This window comes from Montipora capricornis, chromosome 10, assembly GCF_036669925.1.
Source record: "Montipora capricornis isolate CH-2021 chromosome 10, ASM3666992v2, whole genome shotgun sequence".
Classification (NCBI taxonomy): Eukaryota; Metazoa; Cnidaria; class Anthozoa; order Scleractinia; family Acroporidae; genus Montipora; species Montipora capricornis.
Window position 1 is genome coordinate 21,747,587 of NC_090892.1, and position 25,914 is coordinate 21,773,500.

General features: G+C 38.1%; 1 protein-coding gene and 1 long non-coding RNA gene across 13 annotated transcripts in view; one reads left to right on the forward strand and one right to left on the reverse strand.

Annotated features, from left to right (window-relative positions):
• The window catches only part of LOC138018746 (RNA-binding protein 38-like), a 37,005-nt gene extending 12,473 nt beyond the window's left edge, over positions 1-24,532 (forward strand). For 4 of the 9 annotated variants that reach the window (XR_011126061.1, XR_011126060.1, XR_011126062.1 and 1 more), the window contains 3 exons: positions 16,462-16,491; positions 20,490-20,666; positions 22,761-24,532. Coding sequence is in view for 2 of the 9 variants with exons in the window: in XM_068865432.1 (XP_068721533.1) it covers positions 16,462-16,491; positions 20,490-20,666; positions 22,761-22,799 (246 nt within the window). In the remaining 7 variants the exon portion in view is untranslated. The other 5 variants (XR_011126059.1, XR_011126063.1, XR_011126065.1 and 2 more) reach the window with 5 other exon arrangements.
• LOC138018747 (uncharacterized) lies at positions 6,584-25,790 on the reverse strand. Of its 4 annotated transcripts, none has more exons than XR_011126069.1 (3): positions 25,522-25,790; positions 9,477-9,671; positions 6,584-8,898 (listed from the first exon to the last, which is right to left on the reverse strand). It is a non-coding gene; the product is annotated as an uncharacterized lncRNA (long non-coding RNA). The 4 variants fall into 4 exon arrangements; XR_011126066.1 differs by lacking the exon at positions 25,522-25,790 and adding an exon at positions 12,885-13,150; XR_011126068.1 differs by lacking the exon at positions 25,522-25,790 and adding an exon at positions 11,276-12,862.
• Positions 25,791-25,914: the final 124 nt, after the last annotated feature.

The window sequence follows — 25,914 nt, forward strand, 5'->3', positions numbered from 1 at the left end:
GTTACTGGCTCGCAAGTTTTAAAATAAAAATTTATATTCAGTCTGACAAGGACTAGACAGCCAATTAAGTGGTAAGTGTTGCACACAACATTAGTTGCAGCAGAAAGTGATTAATTATCAGGGTTCTATCTAGGGTATTTGGCGGGTAGAAGCTTACTCCCAAAAATGCTCAGTTCCCTCCCCCAAAATATTGTTATCATTATGGTATAATTTTTAAGTAACTATATCGGCAAAATCATCCAGACGCCAAGGTCAGTGCATATGAAGTAGTATTCCCTGTGTAAAAACACTATATGACAAGGAAAATGGACTAATACAAACTGCTTGCCTTACAGCGGGCTCGGTTATCATGCCGTACATTCCGTTTATGAATTGAATTGCGACAGAAAAGAGACGCTGATGTACACAAGTCACCAAAATGTGATCACGACCAAAAAATGAAATCAAACACTTGAGTAAAATTTCTCAAGATTGTGTCTTGAGCAACGCATATTCATTGCAAGTAAAATTTCGGAAGCCGTATGCCATGGCACGGTAGTTGTTCTTATCGTTTGAAGCAACTTTTGCGCAATTCCAATCTTTCGGGAATACACCAGTAGTCAACTGATAATTGAAAATCTAGGATATTGGAAAGCAAATGAGATCAGCGCATTCTCGGCGTATGAGTCGCGCAGATTTGTTACCCAATGCAGTTGATTTTGACCGGCCGATTTTTCGGGATTAAATGTGTAACAAGATAACGTTTCATCTAGCGATCTATTTGTAGCCGACACGGAATGATAATTATGGAGAATATATGAGGCATCTATCGCTGCTACAGATATGAAGCAATTCTCTTAGATTTTGAAGTATAAATGAGCTGAAGTTCCTGATTTCATGTTTAATAATAATAATGAACTTTATTTAAATGTAAACTGTATTTAGCGCTATTGCACTAATTGGGGACACTGTACAAATGAAATCACACCAAATCATATCGAGTCGCAGTTTGGTTTTCGAAGAGAGGGGAAAAAAACGACTCGGGGCAGAGTAGAGAGAACCAACAAACTCGCCAGAGATGTGACACCAAGTCTGGGAGTCTGCAACCGCATACAACATTAGTTGCAGCAGAAAATGATTAATTATCAGGGTTCTATCTAAGGTATTTGACGGGTAGAAGCTTACTCACAAAAATGCTCAGTTCCCTCCACCAAAATATTGTTATCATTATGGTATAATTTTTAAGTAACTATATCGGCAAAATCATCCAGACGCCAAGGTCAGTGCATATGAAGTAAGTACTCCCTGTCTAAAACACTATATGACAAGGAAAATGGACTATTACAAACTGCTTGCCTTACAGCGGGCTCGGTTATCATGCCGTACATTCCGTTTATGAATTGAATTGCGACAGAAAAGAGACGCTGATGTACACAAGTCACCAAAATGTGATCACGACCAAAAAATGAAATCAAACACTTGAGTAAAATTTTTCAAGATTGTGTCTTGAGCAACGCATATTCATTGCAAGTAAAATTTCGGGCGCCGTATGCCATGGCACGGTAGTTGTTCTTATCGTTTGAAGCAACTTTTGCGCAATTCCAATCTTTCGGGAATACACCAGTTGTCAACTTATAATTGAAAATCTAGGATATTGGAATGCAAATGAGATCAGCGCATTCTCGGCGTATGAGTCGCGCAGATTTCTTACCCAAGGCAGTTGATTTTGACCAGCCGATTTTTCGGGGTTAAATGTGTAACAAGATAACGTTTCATCTAGCGATACATTTGTAGCCGACACGAAATAATGACTATGGAGAATATATGAGGCATCTCTCGCTGCAAGAGATATGAAACAATTATCTTAGATTTTCAAGTATAAATGAGCTGAAGTTTCTGATTTCATGTTTAATAATAATAATGAACTTTATTTAAATGTAAACTGTATTTAGCGCTATTGCACTAATTGGGGACACTGTACAAATCAAATCATACCAAATCATATCAAGTCGGAGTTTGGTTTTTGAAGAGAGGGGAAAAAAACGACTCGGGGCAGAGTAGAGAGAACCAACAAACTCGCCAGAGATGTGACACCAAGTCTGGGAGTCTAACCCATGCCACATTTTCCATGTTTGGAAGCGAGTGCTCTTGCTTTCTCCCTAACAAAGTCTGTAACAAAGTGCGACTAAAACAGTGTCTTTACAACATGATGCATCTTGCAATGAGTAGGATCGACTTCCCTCTCTGTTTGACTTCCTCTGACGTGATCTTGTTGACCATGAGTCACAGTGACTCGTATGGTGGACAGGTACTTCGAGACCTTAGATCCTGTCTCTTCTAACTTGTTTCCCTCTTGTGATGTTTTTCCTTTGAGCGTTTTCTGTTTTCGACAATTTCCGGAGAATTTTCCTCCTTTGATCTGTAACAATTCCACCCTTTTTCAGACTTTTAAAGGACTCTTTGTTGTGTCATGTTACACTTTTGGAATAGCCTCAGATCAGAGAACATGCAAACACCGGCGAATTCAATCCAGTTTTTTCCAGTAAGTGTTTTTTTGGAACGTGTTAATTCCCTATTGAGCTCAGGGTAGTCCAATCACCATGAATTCGGAAGTATATAAACCAGTCGTATTTTCAGTTCTTTTGCTTGTGTTATATGAAGCAGTGGTAAGGGCTTATTTGTATAAGTATCACAGCATCGATTAAGAGATTGCAATTGGTCAATCTTATATTTGTCATACGATTGGGTCCTCTTGTTATAGGTATACTTTCATTCTTCATATTTGCAACAACCGCGTTGGGTTTCGTGGCATCACTTCATCAACAACATAGGTTAGCAGATATGTTTAATTTGGGTATACAAATTATGGATGCCAACAGTTGTCTTCCATGTGATCATCAATATACAACCTCCGGGTGGTAACAAAAGAATTAAGAAATGCAAACCAACTCACTTCACGTTTATCTGATTGCTTTCTACACGAGTTACTGAATGACATTAATATTTTTGTCTAGTAATCATCACATTCTCTTTGCATGTGCATGAAATACTCCGGTAATCATCTCATCATTTCGAGGTCGACCGGTCAACAAATCATAATAAGGGCCGGGTCGCACACTAGACTACAAATATAACTGGCACGAACTTCCAATTTTCGAAACAAAATAATAGCAAAACCAATTGTTTGATCGAATGATCCTGAGAGAATTTGACAAAATTTATAAGATTCTCGAGCGTTAGTTCACTCGTCCAAGCTTTGCGGTTGACCATCATCAAGTGCAAAGCAAATTAAGAATTCGCTAGTGCGATCGGACTGTAAGCCTTGAACTTGCGTTAGGATTACATAATTTCCCAGCGAGCATTACATTACTGGAAGAATGGTTACTGGCCCGCAATTTTTAAAATAAAAATGAATATTCAGTCTGACAAGGACTAGACAGCCAATTAAGTGGTAAGTGTTGCACACAACATTAGTTGTAGCAGAAAGTGATTAATTATCAGGGTTCTATCTAGGGTATTTGACGGGTAGAAGCTTACTCACAAAAATGCTCAGTTCCCTCCACCAAAATATTGTTATCATTATGGTATAATTTTTAAGTAACTATATCGGCAAAATCATCCAGACGCCAAGGTCAGTGCATATGAAGTAAGTATTCCCTGTCTAAAAACACTATATGACAAGGAAAATGGACTAATACAAACTGCTTGCCTTACAGCGGGCTCGGTAATCATGCTGTACATTCCGTTTATGAATTGAATTGCGACAGAAAAGAGACGCTGATGTACACAAGTCACCAAAATGTGATCACGACCAAAAAATGAAATCAAACACTTGAGTAAAATTTCTCAAGATTGTGTCTTGAGCAACGCATGTTCATTGCAAGTAAAATTTCGGGCGCCGTATGCCATGGCACGGTAGTTGTTCTTATCGTTTGAAGCAACTTTTGCGCAATTCCAATCTTTCGGGAATACACCAGTAGTCAACTGATAATTGAAAATCTAGGATATTGGAAAGCAAATGAGATCAGCGCATTCTCGGCGTATGAGTCGCGCAGATTTCTTACCCAAGGCAGTTGATTTTGACCGGCCGATTTTTCGGGGTTAAATGTGTAACAAGATAACGTTTCATCTAGCGATACATTTGTAGCCGACACGGAATAATGATTATGGAGAATATACGAGGCACTATCGCTGCTACAGATATGAGACAATTCTCTTAGATTTTGAAGTATAAATGAGCTGAAGTTTCTGATTTCATGTTTAATAATAATAATGAACTTTATTTAAATGTAAACTGTATTTAGCGCTATTGCACTAATTGGGGACACTGTACAAATCAAATCATACCAAATCATATCAAGTCGGAGTTTGGTTTTTGAAGAGAGGGGAAAAAAACGACTCGGGGCAGAGTAGAGAGAACCAACAAACTCGCCAGAGATGTGACACCAAGTCTGGGAGTCTAACTTAGGCCACATTTTCCATGTTGGGAAGCGAGTGCTCTTGCTTTCTCCCTAACAAAGTCTGTAACAAAGTGCGACTAAAACAGTGTCTTTACAACATGATGCATCTTGCAATGAGTAGGATCGACTTCCCTCTCTGTTTGACTTCCTCTGACGTGATCTTGTTGATCATGAGTCACAGTGACTCGTTTGGTGGACAGGTACTTCGAGACCTTAGATCCTGTCTCTTCTAACTTGTTTCCCTCTTGTGATGTTTTTCCTTTGAGCGTTTTCTGTTTTCGACAATTTCCGGAGAATTTTCCTCCTTTGATCTGTAACAATTCCACCCTTTTTCAGACTTCTAAAGGACTCTTTGTTGTGTCATGTTACACTTTTGAAATAGTCTCAGACCAGAGAACATGCAAACACCGGCGAATTCAATCCAGTTTTTTCCAGTAAGTGTTTTTTTGGAACGTGTTAATTCCCTATTGAGCTCAGGGTAGTCCAATCACCATGAATTCGGAAGTATATAAACCAGTCGTATTTTCAGTTCTTTTGCTTGTGTTATATGAAGCAGTGGTTAGGGCTTATTTGTATAAGTATCACAGCATCGATTAAGAGATTGCAATTGATCAATCTTATATTTGTCATACGATTGGGTCCTCTTGTTATGGGCATACTTTCATTCTTCATATTTGCAACAACCGCGTTGGGTTTCGTGGCATCACTTCATCAACAACATAGGTTAGCAGATATGTTTAATTTGGGTATACAAATTATGGATGCCAACAGTTGTCTTCCATGTGATCATCAATATACAACCTCCGGGTGGTAACAAAAGAATTAAGAAATGCAAACCAACTCACTTCACGTTTATCTGATTGCTTTCTAGACGAGTTACTGAATGTCATTAATATTTTTGTCTAGTAATCATCACATTCTCTTTGCATGTGCATGAAATACTCCGGTAATCATCTCATCATTTCAAGGTCGACCGGTCAACAAATCATAATAAGGGCCGGGTCGCACACTAGACTACAAATATAACTGGCACGAACTTCCAATTTTTGAAACAAAATAATAGCAAAACCAATTGTTTGATCGAATGATCCTGACAGAATTTGACAAAATTTATAAGATTCTCGAGCGTTGGCTCACTCGTCCAAGCTTTGCGGTTGACCATCATCAAGTGCAAAGCAAATTAAGAATTCGCTAGTGCGATCGGACTCTAAGCCTTGAACTTGCGTTAGGATTACATAATCTCCCAGCGAGCATTACATTACTGGAACTATGGTTACTGGCTCGCAAGTTTTAAAATAAAAATGAATATTCAGTCTGACAAGGACTAGACAGCCAATTAAGTGGTAAGTGTTGCACACAACATTAGTTGCAGCAGAAAGTGATTATTTATCAGGGTTCTATCTAGGGTATTTGACGGGTAGAAGCTTACTCCCAAAAATGCTCAGTTCCCTCCCCCAAAATATTGTTATCATTATGGTATAATTTTTAAGTAACTATATCGGCAAAATCATCCAGACGCCAAGGTCAGTGCATATGAAGTAAGTATTCCCTGTCTAAAAACACTATATGACAAGGAAAATGGACTAATACAAACTGCTTGCCTTACAGCGGGATCGGTTATCATGCCGTACATTCCGTTTATGGATTGAATTGCGACAGAAAAGAGACGCTGATGTGCACAAGTCACCAAAATGTGATCACGACCAAAAAATGAAATCAAACACTTAGTAAAATTTCTCAAGATTGTGTCTTGAGCAACGCATATTCATTGCAAGTAAAATTTCGGAAGCCGTATGCCATGGCACGGTAGTTGTTCTTATCGTTTGAAGCAACTTTTGCGCAATTCCAATCTTTCGGGAATACACCAGTTGTCAACTGATAATTGAAAATCTAGGATATTGGAAAGCAAATGAGATCAGCGCATTCTCGGCGTATGAGTCGCGCAGATTTCTTACCCAAGGCAGTTGATTTTGACCGGCCGATTTTTCGGGGTTAAATGTGTAACAAGATAACGTTTCATCTAGCGATACATTTGTAGCCGACACGGAATAATGATTATGGAGAATATACGAGGCATCTATCGCTGCTACAGATATGAAACAATTCTCTTAGATTTTCAAGTATAAATGAGCTGAAGTTCCTGATTTCATGTTTAATAATAATAATGAACTTTATTTAAATGTAAACTGTATTTAGCGCTATTGCACTAATTGGGGACACTGTACAAATCAAATCATACCAAATCATATTAAGTCGCAGTTTGGTTTTTGAAGAGAGGGGAAAAAAACTTACGAAAAAGGTACTTCGAGACCTTAGATCCTGTCTCTTCTAACTTGTTTCCCTCTTGTGATGTTTTTCCTTTGAGCGTTTTCTGTTTTCGACAATTTCCGGAGAATTTTCCTCCTTTGATCTGTAACAATTCCACCCTTTTTCAGACTTTTAAAGGACTCTTTTTTATGTCATGTTACACTTTTGGAATAGCCTCAGACCAGAGAACATGCAAACACCGGCGAATTCAATCCAGTTTTTTTTCAGTAAGTGTTTTTTTGGAACGTGTTAATTCCCTATTGAGCCGTCAGGGTAGTCCAATCACCATGAATTCGGAAGTATATAAACCAGTCGTATTTTCAGTTCTTCAGCGCGGGCAAACGTCAGCACCTAAACTAGTCAAACCGGTTCTCTACTGTTCAATAACCAATTTTACAATATCGTGGAATATTTGTACTCGTTTCACGCGTTTTCTGTGCAATAACTAATACAGCTGTATAATAAATGGGTTTATTATCCAACTGTATTAGTTATTGAACAAAAAACCCACGAAACGGGTACAAATATTCCATGATATTGCACAGTTAATTATCTGTACATTTGGTCATTGTACAGTGGAGAACCGGTTTGACTAGTTTAGTTGCTGACGTTGCCCTACACGCATAAATCTGTCACACGTTCTCGGTTGTTTACAATTCATTTCCTTAAACTGCTAAAAATTTGGATAATAAATAGCTTATTAGATGTTTCGGTGCGTAGTATCGCTAAATATTTATACTCGTTGTTTGTATTTTGATAGCAAAACTCGTAAAAGCACTCAGCGATACTACACACCAAAACACCTAATAAGATATATTTATGTATTTGTGTTTAAGTTTTCAGTTTTGGTATACACTACAAATTGTTGTCCCTGAATTTTAAAGTTCAGTACGGCTAGGTCAGTTCACACAACTATTCTGAAAATTGGACTTCAGTTAACTAAAATTGTGTCAAATAAAAAAAAAAATAACACATTATTGTAACGCCTGGAGCCTTTCATATGTACAGAAGAAAAAATCGAACGCCTCGTAAGCATGGCTCCACATCTATACTTTGTTTGCGCCTCTATCAATAGTTCGGTAAAGACATTCCTCCCGATTGGATATAAAAAATCTTTGAGCATTCTGAAAAATTACAATAATAGCGCTGCGAACCCCCGGTCACTCTTATATAGCAAGTCATGTTAACGAAGCGTGCCTTTTAGGAGCAATCAACAGCGTTAAGGATGGGTCGACTGATTAGAAACACTAAATCAACACTGAGCAACAGAAACAATCACGTAGCTCCAGGCGTTCCTTTTCTGTGTGAATTGAAAAAAAAAAAACCGTAAGTTGACTGGTATTGTGACATGAAGACTTGAACCGCGATACGTGCAAACAGTGGACTAAAAGCCCTTATCTACGTATCTACCAGCCTTTTTCCAAAATCGGTGCTGAAAAACTATAGCTTTCTCACGTAGCCGACGCTCCTAAGATGCCTTAAGCCATTTGCCCTTCCATTCTCAGATTGTAGCTGATTGCCCTTTTAATCTTTCCCCGTTAATATACCTTTACAACCAACACTTTACCTGATTTATCTAGCTATTATTTACTAAGCTTTCTGATCGCTAAGCCACTTAAATACATGTTCTCGTTTCCTCTGTTCGGCTCTATATTCGTTGTCCTCTTTTTCGATGTGCTGTTTAAGCAACCGTTTATGCTCATCGAAACGAGGTGCTGCAAATCTCTTTACTTTCATGCTGTTATTGTTGTTTTCACTTAAAAATTCAGGTTTTTCTGGTGTCAGTTTAAGATTACGGCCTTTGTGATAATCTGATGACATCTCCTTATGTAATCTCGGAAGTCGTACATTCCTTTTATTACGTGCTTCTAGTGGTTGTCCGCTCCTTAAATCAAACTGTTGGGAACCCAAAAGGTTCCCTTCTGACCGCGAACGCTTGTCCAGGATTGGAGCTACAGGATGCCGCATTGTTGTGGAAGGACTGCTTCGGCTGCCATCTCCTCTATTAGCTCTAATTCGTGGCACGAGGAGATAATCCGGTGTTTGCCTCCTGTCTCGCGAAACTTCAGTTTGCTCCTCTTCACCTCTCAGCTCTGTATTGAGTTTCATTTCTACTCTTTGCATCCTCTCCTCTTTTCTCTCACTTCTTAGACTATGTAAAGTGAATTGAACAACGCATTATAAGCGGGGAAATTTGAAGCCAAGTAGAGCATTCAACACAATATTTTGTCGCAATTGTCGTGACTACCAAGGAGTTAAGAAGGGTCTGTTTAATACCTTAAACAAAAGCCAAGTGGCTTATACAGCGGCAGTTTTAAGCCAAGTTTAGTCTGTTTTTTTCGATCTTGAGAATCTTAGAGTATTGCCTCCGAACAACTTTGCTAGGATGTTAGCAATAGGTGTCTCTAACATCTTTAGGGGCATGAATGCAGGGAAGGGTTGCTACTAGGCGATTAATTTCGTGCAAAAAGATTGCTAGACGAGATCCTGGCGTTTCCATTTAAATAAATATCAAAGAACGACAAAACAGCTATGCTCCTTCGATTTTATATCACGTAATTTTCAACTTTTTCGAGGAATTAGTTCATTTACAATTTTCTAATGATTTCTTGTTAATAAATTCAAAATCATTTTTGAAGCAAAGTCGACAGAATATTTCAGAAGTCGTTACACTAAACTTAATATAAATGGTTTGAGCCCCGTTTTACTAGTAAGTGGCGTTTTCCAAACCTCTTTCCTTTTATTTCTGAGAAGGCGAACGTGTTTAATCGTTCTTCATATTTCCTTAAGCGGTCCAACCGAACTATTCCAACCACTTCAGGCGTCTTTGGCCTTTCAAGTAGAACTTTTCTCTCACTGTCCAAATGACTTTTGCGTTCGTGTTGCCGTCATCATTGCGAAAAGCTCCTGAGTTTGGCGTGTGTCCTGTGCAATCAATTAGAAAAACCACACCGCCCAAAGCGGAAAATAGAACAATTTATCACTCAGTCGAATAATATCGCCTTAACTGTTACATATTCAATGCATATCTGATGATGTATTTATAGTGTAAATGCTTATTTAATAACGTAATATTTGTTATTTAGAGCTGTATGAGGTCCTATTTTATCGTTTACAAGTCTTCGCTTAATTTAAAGTCACATGAATAGTTTGGCAAGAACGAGCTGTCCTGATCCAATCACAAATTCCTAGCTTTGCTGCTTACGGCTATGAAATAATTAAGATAATAAAATCAATCGAGTTTGCTGCTGGGGCAAGTTTCAACCTCCGGATTGTATTAGGACCTGATTCGTTGAAAAAGTCCGTTCAATGACATCGCAAGGTCTAGGTCAGTGTTGATTTTGGAAAGATCTACTCTGCCAGGACAACCTCAGTCTGTAAAAATGTAAATAATAGCTATATAGGAGAGGTGCAATGCTTTCACGTGATAAAAGTTTAAAGACAATGCTATCCGATATTGGGTCATTTACTTCGTTCACTTCAATGCTATACTAACGTCATCTCGTTAAGAAAGGTTGAAAAACACAACTTTAAATTAAAGCAATAAAATTATCACAGTACATTGCTCTACAGGAAAACTGACTTGTTCTTCTGTTTACAGAGAAAAACTTGTTATTCTTCCCACTTTCTTTAAACCTTAAAGAAACCCAAATTGGCGGCATTTTCTCTAAAAAAGAGACTATTTCATTCAGCCTTACTTCAATCTGTAGTTTTCTGTATTTTTCGTCACGCGTTAACCAGTCTCGTGTCTAAATAGATGTTCTACTTACTTTTTTACTTTAAAAGTTGAAAATGAAAACCAATTTTAAACCAAACGAACAAAATATACTGTAGCCAAAACGCGTTTTTTTAAGTAAATAGAATTTTTATCCGCTCATGCACTATAATACATTCTCTCATACATAATTGGGCTGCTAATGTTAAGGAATAGGAAAGTTGAGTCCACTCCACCCCAGTTTGGTCAAGACGTACTACATGTAACACAGTCTTAGGAATACACGGAAGTAAAAATCAAGTAGTCCAAACCTTGCTTCTTCCTCAGTCCTGGCGTATTCCACCTTTGCGGGACTTTTGAAAAGTTATAGTATGATAGTATGAGCACGCGTATACGTCGTTAAGTAATGTGCTTTTCCCTCAATGCGCAAACCGGAAAGCTTTTGTAAATCAAATTTAATTTCTCTCTAGGTTATATCAGACTCGGATGATGTAAGTCCTATTTTAGATGACTTATTGCAGCAAGTAGAATTATTTGTGCTCAAAATCAACGCACTGTTTATTGTAAATCGGATCAAACAACTTATAAAGTTGTAAAGATGCCTGGGAATAATCTTAAACTGCGCTTAAGTTTTTCATTTACTTCGATGACCTTTTCTCAAGAAAATAGTTGTATTTGTTTGGATTATTAAATTCAGCTATCTTGTTTCCCAGTTACGTTGTATTTTCCATGAAGTCTGTGTTAGTTGGTTAAGTTCGATTTAAAAAAGGCATCGTCCAAGAATACACGGAAATAAAAATCAAGTAGTCCAAACCTTGCTTCTTCCTCAGTCCTGGCGTATTCCACCTTTGCGGCACATTTGAAAATACGGGCACGCGTACGTGTTAAGTAATATAATGTCCTTTCCCTCAATGCGCAAACCGGAAAGCTTTTGTAAATCAAATTTAATTTTTCTCTTGATTATATCTGACTCGGATGATATAAGTCCTATTTTAGATGACTCATTGCAGCGAAAACAATTACTTGTGCTCATAATCAACGCACTGTTTATTGTAAATGTGATCAAACAACTTATACAGTTGTAAAGAAGCCTGGGAAAAATCTTCAACTGCGTTTAAGTTTTTCATTTACTTCGATGACCTTTTCTCAAGAAAATAGTTGTATTTGTTTAGCTTATTAAATTCAGCTATCTTGTTTCCCAGTTACGTTGTATTTTCCATGAAGCCTATACTAGTTGGTAAGTTCGATTTTAAATAGGCATTGTCCTAGATTTAAAGCATTTCACTTTAGCCCAAAGGTATAAACTTTATGCTCTCGTGACGAAGCAATACCGGTCTCGCTTGTTTGCCATTGCTAATATTGTTCTTTCCTTCCTGAATCTTCCCGACACGGTGTTAAACTGTGCATGTGGCGCGTGATATACCAGGAATAGCTTATTTACCATCATAATGAATTGTTTTACATGCAAGGGACTTTTCAGGCCACCAAAAAGGTCGTTTAAGCCACGGAAAAACGGCTTCAAAATCCATTCGATTTTATTGAACGGTGTTGAACGATGTTGACTGCTGCGGTGGGAAAACAGTTTCAACACATCATCAACATTTGGTTGTGCAACAAAATCGAATGGATGTTGAAGCAATTAATGTTGAAGCCGGGTCGGGCCGGGCCTTTATTTCTCCTGTTCGTTTCTTACAGTTCTTGCCAAATCAACAAAGGAAACCAGATATACACCAGTCGAAAAGAATCCTACCTGACAAGAGCCATACTGAGCCTTGCTAGGCTAAATTAAATTGCAGAAAAAAGTAATCGAAATTTACATAATTTATAATTACGTAATTTACTATTAGGGAATTTCCGACTTGCGTTTTGCGAACATTCCTGCCTCCAGGTTGTTGCAGTTTGGAATCATCTGCTTTACATCCCAGACAACCTATTGGAATTAATGCTTACCAATGGTTAGCTTGGAGAACCTCCAGGCTTGGAGAACCTCACTATGATTGGCTCTCGAATTCCCGGTTATCAGCTTATCTTATAATCTTGCCAAGTGTTACTGAGCTGGGCTGGATCAAAACGAAATTTCCAAAAACCTTAACGCTGACTTAAACTGAAATATCAGTTAATGGAACAATCGATCATTGGTTGAGCACTATTTGGATACGAGATCGGTTACAGCCACGTATTTTCTATCCAACGCGCTGATGAAATAATTGCTAAATATACTGACGACATACGCAAGAGGTGCAACATTAGAATATCCGGGATGAAATGGTGTAGAATCTTCAAGTGGTTTAGTTGCGTGAAAAACAATTTTCACGATATCAGAAAAACACAGTGATTGAAATATATTTCCAAGCTACTCTAATCAATTCCATACTTATTTCTGGACAACAAATTCAATTGACATTCGTTCTTTATCAAAATACCTGTTCAAGATCACAACTGAAACTTAGAGGGAAAAATATTCCAGGACGCTTTCTCCCCTATATGTCTTCCTTACTGTTTTCACTGAAGACCTCGATCACTGGAATTTTTCAACTTCTTAGCTCATTTTCCCGTTCAACTGAAGTCGTGACCATCCTTTCGGAGATTGTTTCATTCGGCTATTGGCATAATGGCAAAACAGTAGCATCCTTAGTGTAATTGACACAACAGAGAAACCAAAGTCTGCATGGAATTCGATTAATCAGTTGCGCCTTGAGCGGATTGTTTAATTATTATGCCTTCTGCTTAACGTCATCTGTTCGAGATAAACGGGCCAAACGTTTCATCTGGGACTGACACATTATCCAGGTTATTAACATACATACAGTACTAAAGAGATTTTTGAGAACTGTACCCCATGCACAGCGGGTGTCTCTTATGGGGTCAGAAAATTTCTTCTATTAGTTGAGACTCCCGGCAACTTCTTATCGTTGAGCCAGAACGAAGCCTTTTTTTGCGGCCTAGAATTGTTTTTGACCACCCATGATTTTTGCTTTGGCCATTTTTCAAAACCGAATGCTTATTTAGTAATGACAGCTCTGCGCTGAAACTGGGCATTCTTTTCTGGAACCATGATTTTAACGGGACATAAAAAAAATCACGAAAGCTATGAATTTCCGCCACGTTTAGGTGAAGGCTCGTAATCGCGGCAAATAGAGTTTGGAGTTTCTTCATTCATGAAACTCACTTGAGGAGGTTCGTCGCTTCTTAATTAAGCCACGACTGAGTGAGTGTGTGTTCCAGTTTTAGCGTTGGTTTTCTATAAGATGGAAAAACCATGTTCTCAGCAACATTAATTAACGTACACGCTTGTTTTTACAAGGACGATTTCAGTTTGAGCCTGAGGCCGAACGTTCTCACTTTGTTTTGCGATTTGAACCTCAGAACGTTCTTATCACACCTGTTCTTAAAAGTTGTGTTGTATACTAAGTTGGACTCCAAACTGAAGGTGGTTCTTCAATGTATGATCGTGCAATAAGAAAACCACGGACATCGTAATATTAAATGAACGTCGGATCCCTAAGTATTTGACTGAATTGTCCTGTTAGACTACAGTTTTCATTTCTTTAACATTTCCTACTCACGCACACAAAAAAGAATGAGTACTACTCACAAAAACAAACTGAAAGCATGAGCAAAATAAAAGCGTTCTTAACCAACTCTCAACCTGGGTATGTCCTTAATATGTTCTCAAAGTTTTGGTTTATCTCAGCCTGAACGTTAATCTTATCATGTATGAAAAAAGAGAGTACCTCATGAGAGATCAAACCCAAGCAACCTATCATTTCTTTAGAACCGGAAGTTTTCTACGACTTTGTTTGTTTAACTTTGGATATACAATTCTTAAGTCCAACGCTGTTAAATGCTGTTTTGAAGATAATGATGCCAGCTCAGATTCAAAGCTTCTTAAATATACCAAGGGCGTTGTGGTATTATGTTAGTTTCAAATTGCCGGCAAGCTGTAGGCTAAGTTGTCTAAGATGTTTAATCTCTTTATCGTAGTATTTAGTTTTCTTCTTTCTAGGAAGGTAGCGTCAAGTTAAGAAAAATCTGCATATTAGGCGCATTCACCAATTCACGTATTCAGGGGCCGCGAAGTACGTTTGAAAGAGGGTGCGCTAGGTTTTGGTACAGATCAGGGAAGTGTAGGGAAAGCGGGGAGACGTTTAGGAGAGAACCGTAACAACACCGTCCGAAAAAAGTGGAGCTATAGCCGCAGCCGCTCCCTCTACGCGGCCCCTATTACGTAAAGAATATCGTCTGTCTAAATCGCGAAGCGAGTCGTATAAAATGGAAATTCGTTTGACTTAGTCGGTCTCTGGAGACAGTGATTGATCAGTTAAATCTTGAAATGAAACATGAGGTAAAGAAATGTAAACAAGGGGGGTTGTTTGAAAGTGAAAGATATCAACTAGTATCAGTGAGCTTCTTCATGACCTTAAGAAAACGGTATCCATTCAAGTTCAACCGATTTGACTTAAGAACTATCTGGAATTGTTTGTCAAAACGTCATTGACCTGACCTTCAATGAACGTTTGCCAAACGTTTGTCCAAAGAGACCATTATTCACGGTGGTCCTTAAAGCGTTTTAATACCGGAATCTTAATGAGGGTTTTTTAAAGCAACCTCCCCAAAAGGCTTCAAACGGATTTGACTTTTGTTGCTGAAATCACTCTACAGCTTTCATGGCGATTTAACCGTGGAACCAGATGGCATTGAGCACATCATTTCTGTTGTCAAACGTTTCCCTAAGGTTTCTTAGCTTTTTTCGTTTTCTCTTACGCGGTCACCTCAGTTTTAAAGAAATTCTTACGAAAAACCATTTTGCAGGCCCTGTTGACATCAGAATAAAATTCTCAAAAAGCATGAAATTAGCTGTCTGTAATCCTTTATAACAACATACCGTATGCCTCATGTTTTCTAAGTCTTGAAAGCTCAAACAGCGAGCACTCGAGTCAAGATAGCATAATATTATTTTAAGGCCAAACACATTATCAGTTTTATGCACCGGCTCGAACTTAACTCAAACAGGTGTCTGGCATGACTAGGAATTTATTCCAGATAGTTAGATGTTTTGTTATAGTTTACTTGTTGTAATCATGCACGCCTACGCAAAGCTTTGAGAGCTTTTAAGAACTTTGATAAACGACGTGCAGTCAATTGAAGAGAAGTCTTGAACAACTCTTTAGGAGGATTTCTCCGCCGCATCAGTGTTGATGCTGAGTATGAAAAGTCGTGTGCAAATACACGCCGTATTTGTTTTCAAATCATAACTTAGGGTACTATGAAAGGTTTATTTTCGATGATCGAAAGAGGGCCATCAATCTTTCTAAAAAAAAGTAGTGACACCTGTCTTACCAGAAAAATACTCGGTAATGACGTAGAAAACATTCATTTACTGAAGATGTTTGACAACTTTTCACTTAACCACCATGTTCACAAGGAAATATAGAAATTAGTACAATTACAGACACGGAAAGAGTGCTTCGTGACTGGAGTGTGTTTCATTGGTGCATTTCTATTAAGTTTCCGAATGATAAGGCAATGACATGTCTTCAAATTCTCCTTAAGGCTGTCTGGAAGTAAAAGCTGTCTGAGGACAATCATTAGTTAATTCTTACGTGCGTAATGAAAACATTCTTCTAATTTCTACTTAAGGGATAAAACGAAAAAGAAGGGCCTCCGGCTTAATTTGTCACTGAGCATTGTTGTCAAGCCTTTATGGCAACAAACTGGATCTCTAAAAGTCTATTTACGAGGAAAACACGTCTAAGTAGAAAACGGACTCGTTTGACTTTTATTTGCTTAAAATCGTGAGGTAATCTAACTTTCATGAATTTTAATTTTAAAATAACTTTGAAAAAACATCTGCTTTTTTTCTAAATCCTCAAGGTTAGTCATCATAATTTAAACAAGTGGAACAAAGCACGGACCTTTCAACTAGTCCTCAACTACTTTGCATCAATCGGTTATTAAGCTCAAAGAGTTATGCCTTATTCACCTGCGTTTATTTTTCAGGACTTGGAAATTAACCACAAAACACAAAAGGTAAGATCTGAGACTCGCTCTTGATTTATTAAATAAAAAAAAAAACAGAATGAATAGAACGAAAATTGTGCCAAAGGCCATGTTATGGAAACGGGTCCAGCAGATTAGCTTGTACCTGAAAACGCACATGCTGTAATTGGCTTTTCTCAAGTTGGACTGAAAAGGATTTAAAATTACAATTGTAATGGTGACCATTCGAACTTATCTTTGCCTCTTCCGCGAAGAAACAACTATTTCTGGCTAAACATCTAGTTAGTACCGAGTTGCACCAGCAGCACATGCCAATCGGTCAACGGCCTTCCTATTTCTCGCATCTTCTTGCCCTTTATGCAATCAAATATACGTGTACTGAGAACGGCTGATCCCGAAACCTTTGGTAACAGTGGTAAATCTTAGCCTGTAATTCTGAGAACAGGCGCATTTTAGAGCGAAGTGTTGTTTTTTTGTCAGATGACTCACAGAAGTCCTTCTCGCTAATCAGGAACTGCATCCTCTCGCAGCTATGGTTACCGAGAGTCTTACACTGTAAACAGTATCTGAATCAATTTAGGTTCACAAAGATTTTAATAAACGCATGTAGCCCACTGCAAATGTTTTGGATGTTACGAGGATTCAGTTTTCCGAAGCGCGGCGCGTAATTTCTTCAAGAGAAGAAGTTCAGAATAATTATGACCGCGAGACCCGCGAAGCGGACGGTTGCTTTCCTTTACGTGATTGAGTTTAAGTCGCACACTGATATTATTGAAATATTAAGACGCGGCAAAAAATCCTTTAATTTGACTATTCAAAGGCACTTAACGTTCTTTGTTTTTTAGAGCTGGGAGAAGAAATCATTTCATTTAAAGTTCGGTCTGAGCGGCTTGCATTGTTAAGAACCTACTTAATTTGTCCATTACAAAAACAACTAGTGAAAAACGCCGGCTGATTAATTTCATATCTACGGTTTGGGCAAATTTCTCATTTAGAGAATTTTGTTTTGAGGGAAGTGGAGAAACACCAGGATGGTTCCCCGTGTCTAGATATGACTGGTTTGCGCGAAACACGGAAGCAGAGATGGTCTCCGGGAAGAAGTGAACTGCTGCACTGTGATAACGATCATACGTGACTTCGAAATTTCTCTCTAAGAAGCCACAACGGCATATTCCGCTATGCAAATGACAGGAATTTGCCTCAAACCAATCACCTTTCGCTGACAAAAGAGTGATTTTCTCTTGTGTTAAGTCGTCTATTATTTAAGCCGATGAAGATAGCGGGTAAAGCACTTTTAATTCAGTTTTGAGGAAAGTACTCTTTGAGGCGGTTCTGGGATTAAAAACGTAGAAATGTTTGCTGTCCGTTGGGAAAGCTGTTAATGCCTCAGAGCAAATGAATATTACCTCCCTTTGTTGTAATTATCCTTATTTGTTACCTAGCTGCTGTATACACTTGTTACCAAATACACTCAGTGTACCTTCCTTAAGCGTGTCTGGCGACACGTACGGCCTCAAAACCAATTAATCCGCATAAATGAAATTGCTACTCGGTTTCACAAGAAAAAAAACAAAGCTAAATCTATGTGTTTGACCTTTCAATTTATATCCCGTAATTGGATCATTCAAGTTTTGTCTGCGTGTTAAATTGGCATGATTTTCAAGGCGGGCTCAGTGCATTTGACTAAACTCTATCTGGATCAAGTTTCAATATTTGCATGTTTATCAATATTTTTCAGCATTTCTTTCCAACTGGCACGGTTCCCTACTCGGATAATATCGATATCTGGCAATAGATGACCTTTTTTTTGCCGGTCGCAATCATTTAATCAAGTTTCAGTTTGGATCTAGCACGAAGCCAATGACTCCCATTCACACCAAAATGTCATCATTGCTGTTGCTTGGTCTTGTTTATTACTGTCTAAAGGCTTACTAGTTATGCTGCTGCTTGTAAAGGATGATCAAATAACTGAGTTGATTGGAATTGAGAAGTACAAGGTCCACACAAAGAATTACGGTTTTCGGGGCCACTTGTAACTTGTTTTAATTTCATGGCAACATTGGAAGGAAAGTAGATTTTTTATAATTCATTTATTTATTTATTTATTTTATAATTAAGTTTGCTTAATCAGTGACACATTGCTCTAAATCAAATTCATCCTTAAAGATTACCGGCTTAAATTGCCATAAATTACTTAACTGCATTTCATAGTAGATACAATGCACTCAACTTGCGAAATCTAAAATCCCATAAATCAATTCTTGTAGCAATTTTAAGTTAATTTTAGTAAAGGGCAGGAGCTACAATGACCTCCGAGTGTTCAGAAAGAGATTTATCTTCCATTTTGTTTTAGAAAACAAATCCAATTTAATATAAAATCATTCCAGGGATTGTAATGATTATAGGCAGAAAGAAAGGTAATCATCAAAGGTACTTTAATTAATGTCTCCAGATCAGTCCTTGAAAATGTTTCAAATCGGTGTCGCAGAAACCTTGCACTTATATGCTCACAAATAATGTTTCTCTCTCCGGGTGCAGGGTCCGCAAATCCTCTTTCCTCAGGTAATTAACTCACTCTTTCTAACTATAAACAAAGGCTGAGGGTAATTTCCTATTAATGGGAATTCACACTGCGTCATCGATGTAAATTATAAGTCATGATAGCATTTCTTAATTATAGATAGGCTAGTGATTTTACTACTACAGAACATTGGAACAGTATTTCTTTGAGAGATTATTACCCATAGGATTGAGAATGGTTATTCGAGCAAGCCAAATCTTATAAGAACTCGTCTAAAAATGGCTTTACCAGGATCCCATGGCCATGGGTTCCCTCTTAATCTGTGAAAATACCGTTACATAGACCTAACTTACAATACTATTGGAGTCCGACGTAGGCTCCTTATTAGATATCGAGATATCGAGGGAGTAAAATCCTCAAATTCTGGGACTGTTAGAAACTTGATGATGGTTACTTCAAGTAACCTCAAGTAAACCACAAATGAATTAATTATCTAACTGATGATGTTCGTTCAATCATGAATATTCTATTCAGTGAGCAACTTTTATGATAAATGCAATAAACTCTAAGGGCCTTAACTGGCTCTGAGGCCATTTGACATGATATTACTTGACATGATTCTAAATGGCATTGTGATGTTGTTAGAAAGCAATTTTCGTAGCTTTTCTTCATTAAAGCCAGAAACAATCCTAAGCTTTTTAACGAAATAACTATGATCACTAGCAGGTCGTCATATTATTACAAAGTTATCGTCAAATGGTTTGTAAATGTTTTGACGTGCACATGTTTTGATTTTATGCCATTCTTAATTGTCTAAATTCACGGTCAAAAACACTACTTTTCAACTCTGATGGCAAAAAAAAAGTTCAGAAAATTTTGAAATCGTTTCTTAGCGTAAACCTCTAAATTTGGATTACCTGCTTTTGCATTCATTATTCATTATTCCCGTTTTTTAATTCTCCTTTGTAATCTTCATTTTGTATTAGAGTAGCACCCAATAAATAAATAAAGAAATAAATAGTAAATAAATAAATAAAAAATAAATAAATAAATAGGGGTACAATAACAATAGCGTTACCATTCTGAGTGTAGTTCCACGTCGCTTAAAATAAATTATACCTTTTGTTTGGTTACTGTATCGAATAGCAACTGCAAGAAGGAAAGTAATGTGACATAAGGGTTAAAACTAATAGCAACCGAAATTCGACATATTGATGATCCAGTACGGAACAAGTCTCTTATAAAACGGATAACGTCGTCGAAGCATTCAGGCCTCGGTGTGGGCGGAATATTAATATTCTCTCTCTGCAAAATAGAAGAAATTTTTTTAGCAAAACTTGTGTTGTGTGTGCTCATAAACGAGGAAGTGTTGTGACTACCTTGCTTGCTGAAGCATTAATAAGATGAAAAGAAGTATCAAGGGAGATAGTAAATATTATGTTTTTCTGGTGTAAGCATGGCTATATAAGGATGAACAAATCTCACCATTTAACTTTTCATCGTGTAGGCATTCAAGATGACAGAAGTTGAGGATGACACAAAGTTTACTAAACTGTTCGTTGGAGGAATCCCTTACCACACAGACGATGAGACTATGAAGGAGTACTTCCTGCAGTTTGATGACATCGTCGAGGCGGTGATCATTCGAGAGAAAAACAGTCAGCGATCAAAGGGATATGGATTTGTATGTAGCTTCTATTATTATTATTATCATTATCATTATCATTATCATTATCATTATCATTATCATTATCATTATCATTATCATTATTATTATTATTATTATTATTATTATTATTATTATTATTATTATTATTATTATTATGGTTTCAGCACCGGCTTTTCCAAAAGTTGGATCCGGTTTATCTTCTTGGGGGCCAGGCAACAAGAAGTTGCCTAGGGAATCCCAAAATGTTATCATGGCTTTTATAGCTCCAGAACCTTTCTCAGAATCCTTGCTGTGCCAAGGAGAGCGGTTTTTTGAATTAGTTCTATAGAAGTGGTAGTGCCAATGCACTTTAAACTGCTTTCAAGCCTTTTTGGAACTGTTCCCAGTGCCCCAATTACTACTGGAAGCACCTGAGTTCGGACATTCCACATTTTCTGAATGTCTCTTGCTAGGTCCTGGTATTTCTGCAGCTTTTCCTCTTCCTTGGCTTTTGCAGCTGTGTCTTCTGGGACTGCTATGTCTAAAACTCGGCATGTCTGTTCTTGCTTGTTAATAACGACCACGTCGGGTCTCGTTGCACTAATTTGGTGGTCGGTCTGATTTTATAATCCCACAGCAGTTTGCAGTCGTTGTTCTCAAGGACAGTTTCTGGTTGATGTTCAAACCATTTATCTACTCTACTAAAGCCGCACTTTCCCAGCAAGTCCCAGTGTTCCACCCTTGCAACGTTATCGTGCCTCCTTTTATACTCTTGCCGTTCCAGTTTGGAGCACCCACTCACTATATGGCTCACTGTCTCCTTTACCTGGCGGCACATTCTGCACAGGTCATTCACTTGAGCCTTGTCGATGTTGGCTTTGATGTAGTTTGGTCTTATTACCTGGTCTTGGGCAGCAGTGATTAGGGCTTCTGTTTCTCGTTTAAGGTCCCCTCTTTGCAACCATGCCCAGCTCTGACCACATAAAAGTTTCTCTTCCTATTCTGTCTTTCTCTCAGCTTTTCTTCGTTGTTTGAAGTCTAAGTCGTGGGTTACCAGTTCCTCCTCCCTAGCTGCTTAAATCAGTTTCTCGTCACTGTGCAGGATGTTATTTTGTAATGAGTTCTTGGCGCTGTTCAATGCATTCTTCCACTGATATTCCTTCTGCTCTTGGCACATAAAGCCTGGCTACATAATCCCTTGGATTAAGTGCTCTGTTCATTATTAGGGTCTTCCTTGTTCTTGAGTCTAAAGCACCTTCGAGCACCGGCCCCAATCACGCCATTTTCATTCTCATATGCGTTTGATATTTGCACTCCTTAAGAGGTTGGTTTCTTCAAGTGTCATCATCACTATCACCATTGTTGTTGTTATTATTACTATTATTATTATTATTATACTAATATTATTGCTAGCATAATAATAATAATAATAATAATAATAATAGTAATAATAATACTATTATTATTATTATTTATTCGTGTTTATTACAACATTTACTTTAGCATTGTAAAGAAAAACTTACAATATTAAATATGTTACAATGGTACAATATTACAAGATTACAGAGGTTCGTAAGCCCACTCGCCATACCAGCAACCAACATCAAATGCTGCCTCAAAAATTGTGTGTAATTGGGAATTTTTAATTAATTACTTACTTTAAATTTTATTATTGATAATCCAATGTAAAGTAAAGTAAATGTGCATGAAATCTTATGAATTGAGTGATCAACCGTTAACAATTTTATCCCCTGCTTCCGGTCCGATCTTAATTAACCTGGGGGTATTTTAAACCACTTCAGCTGGCCCCAGTTGTTCAAAAGGTGGATAACGCTATATCCACCGGATAAGTCACTATCCATTGAATAGCGCAATTGGTTTTGCTATGACTTATCCACTGGTTAGTGATTTATCCGGTGAATAGCGATATCCATCGTTTGAACAACTGGGGCCTGGCTGTCAAACGGTGTGAGTTAAAGTTGGATATCCGAAGTATTGATGAATCGCCCAGTCCTGAAAACTAGGAATACCTATAGGTCTCTCCATAATTTCTTCAGAATCTAAAATACTTTTTGGCTTAATATGTAAATTGTCTTATTTCTGCATGTGTTCTCTCTTTTACCTTTTAAGGTTACCATGGCAACAAAAGAAGGCGCAGAAAGGGACTGAGTGAACAAAAGGCCCATAATTGACGGAAGACGAGCCAACGTAGACCTCGCTTACATCGGTGCAAAGCCCAAGACCCCAAAAGAGGCTCCTCATCAAGAAGGCACAGTCGGTACAAAGCTTTCCAGTGTTCCATCTTCCCCAACAAGTTCTGAGCAAAGCTTTACTATGATGAATGGAACCGATTGGGATGTCGAGGAAAAGAAATTTTCCTCTAACTATTCTGGAAACGTTTCGTACGATACCGTCTACTCAGTGTATTCTGCACCGACTCAAGCAATGATGATCTCTCAGGGTGGGCTTAAGCCACTGACTCCCGATGGCATGCAACATGTTAGTCGCAATTTCTCACTGACAACGAACGCGGTTGGCCACTACCAAAGCAGCAGCCAACAATTTCCATCTCCAATCAGCAACACGGCTTCTTTTGGCCCAAACTATTTGGATCACCAGAGTGCTGTGTGCTACTTGCCGCAAGGATGCCATGTGGTAACGGCCACGGAAAGTCTTCCTGTCAATGTCGCACAACGCCAGCCACAGTTTTCTCAAGCTCCTGTCCATACAACAAAGCTGGTAGCGAGACCAAGCTATGTCTACTCTGTACCCGTGTGGTACGTTGATCAGGGAGGTGGAACGTGTGGCCAAATAGGCTTCGAACCAAATTATTCTCAGGCACCTCTAGTACCAGCTGGAGTGAACATGACTCCCAACTGTGCAATTCAAGCTGGCAGGATGTACTCCATGCCAATAACGTACTATTAGACTAAACTGACTTGAAACCACTAGCAATTCTTTCTGCCGTAAAATATTTTCGTATGTAACACACGCTAAGGTGAACACTGATTAAGGCTGTTAGGTATCGAGAGGAGCTGTTAAAAGTGACAATTATGGCCACAAACTGGTTCTTAAGTAAAAAGAAGCAACTGCATTTACCCTCGCCCAAAGAAAATCACGCTAACCCTTACGGTTACCTTATTGCTAGAAATAGGGAGCATCTAGGAATAATTTAGACTGCTTCTCAAAATTGAGCGTGCATATAATTACGTACATTTCAGGAAATAATTGCCGGAACTACAGATTACACAGATTACAAACATTTATCTGGGAGCAACATGTATGCCACATGCCAAATCAAAGAAATTTCGACCAGAATCCTAATTGCCAAGTATTGGAACAACGATAAGAATATTGTACAGCATTCCATTCGTCTAAGTTTCGCAATAACGCCCCAAAATAGATTGCAAATTTTCAAGGTATTATCTTCATTAAATGTACAGAAAAGAACTTTAGTTAATTATAGAAATCTTCAATGGGCAGTCAGACTAGAAGTATAGTCATGAACTAGCTTACATATTTCAAGAAGTAAGCGGCCTTTTTATTTGTAGAAGCCTGTAATAAGTTAAGCCATTTATGCACGCAGGCCTGGAAAGTAATATTTAAAAAGTAATAAGGAATAGGATAAGTTGGCTTTTCAGGGCAGAAACAGTTTCTTTGATATTGAGTTCTAAAAAAAAAAGAGCTATAAAAGTTAATGACATTTCGACATTTCCAAGATCATTTCCGAATCGTGATAGACTTAAAAAAGTAAAATTAGGTTACATACATGCATTGTAGAAGAAAAGCGTATAGTAACGTTAGGCCGTTTGCTTTTTAGTTTTAAAATTCGTCTTTTGGTATATATTCATTGCGACATTTGTAATGAAATAAAACAGTTCATTCCTTCCACTCAAGCAAAATGTTCCATGTCATAGAAGTGGAAAGTGGAATGTAGTCAGGTGCACCCAAAGTCAATTTTCGGAAAATATCTGTTCGTAAGACGATTTGAGATCTAGAATTTCTTGCTTGCCTGCCTGTCCTAGGATTTTCGAACATCTACAAAAAGGTATAATTGCTCATTTTAAAAGGATTTTTACCCTTAAAAGGTCACCTAGAATTTTCGAGAGCCTTTTTCTGGCTGATATTTTCGAAAAGGTAACTTTTGAGGGGGTGGCGAATGGTCCTTCAAAAACTCTGGATCTCGCAACATTTTAGTCGAATTTCGCAGTATCGTTTTTTCAGCGGTTATGTGCGTCTCGCAGTCTCGTTTTTTATACGAAGGTGTCTCGGAGTCTCGATTTTTTGCAAGGCTAAGGGTTTCGAAGTCCCGATTGGTTTGCTGGTTTTTTTTAAATGACGTCTTCTCGTCACTTGATATTGAATTTCATTAAAGCAACTTTAGCTAACTTTCAATTTCCGAGGAAAAGTCAATCCTAACTTCTCTTAAATTCTCTGAATTCAACAAAAAGCTAGAATACTTACCGCAACGTCATTTTGGCGCCAGAAAAAAACAGTTATTTTGTTCTAGGATATCATAACGTAGTGTTATAGTCGAATTTCCAGTTCCAGCTCGTACACAAAAGCTGGCTAAAATGGGGAGTCATTAAACCCACACACTGACTCACGATAGCTTATGATGAAACCCACAAATTAAAGTAAAAGCATTCTCAGTGAAACAAACAAGTTAGGAAAATAGTCATAACAAATGTACATGGGCAGGACCCGCCATACATCGAAAACGATGGTGGTATCTTCTTGTACCCCATCCCTCCCACCTTCAGGTCAATAATTTTTGTTCATGAGGTTCATCAAGTAGATGGTGTCTTGTATACCAGCCCTCCCCTTAAAAACAAGGTGGGTCCTCTTCGAGTATACTTGTTTTGACCACTTCCCTTACTATACTACTCACCTAACAGTGCCTCATATATCGACAATTGAATAAGACATTTCCATCACTCATCACGTAATTTGTTCGATGGTCATCTGCAACCCTTCTAATAAGTTTTAATTGTTCTCTGTTCTCAATCCGGCGAGTTCTGAGACTGAGTTTGATTCGTGCTTTCGCTTCCGATGAGAAGAAGAAGACCTTATGCCTATTTTGGTTTCCCCCATTGTTTTGAACGCTTCCACCTCAAATGAGTTCAAACACGGCCGCGCAGTCCTGACTACGACTTCCAGACAACTTGAGTTGTAAGTGACAACAGAAGCCGAATTTTTTTTACGCAACCGCATCAACCGCAGACCTGTAGCGCATATGACGTGCTTTCAGACAGTACGTGAGTGACGTCTTTGTAACCACTTC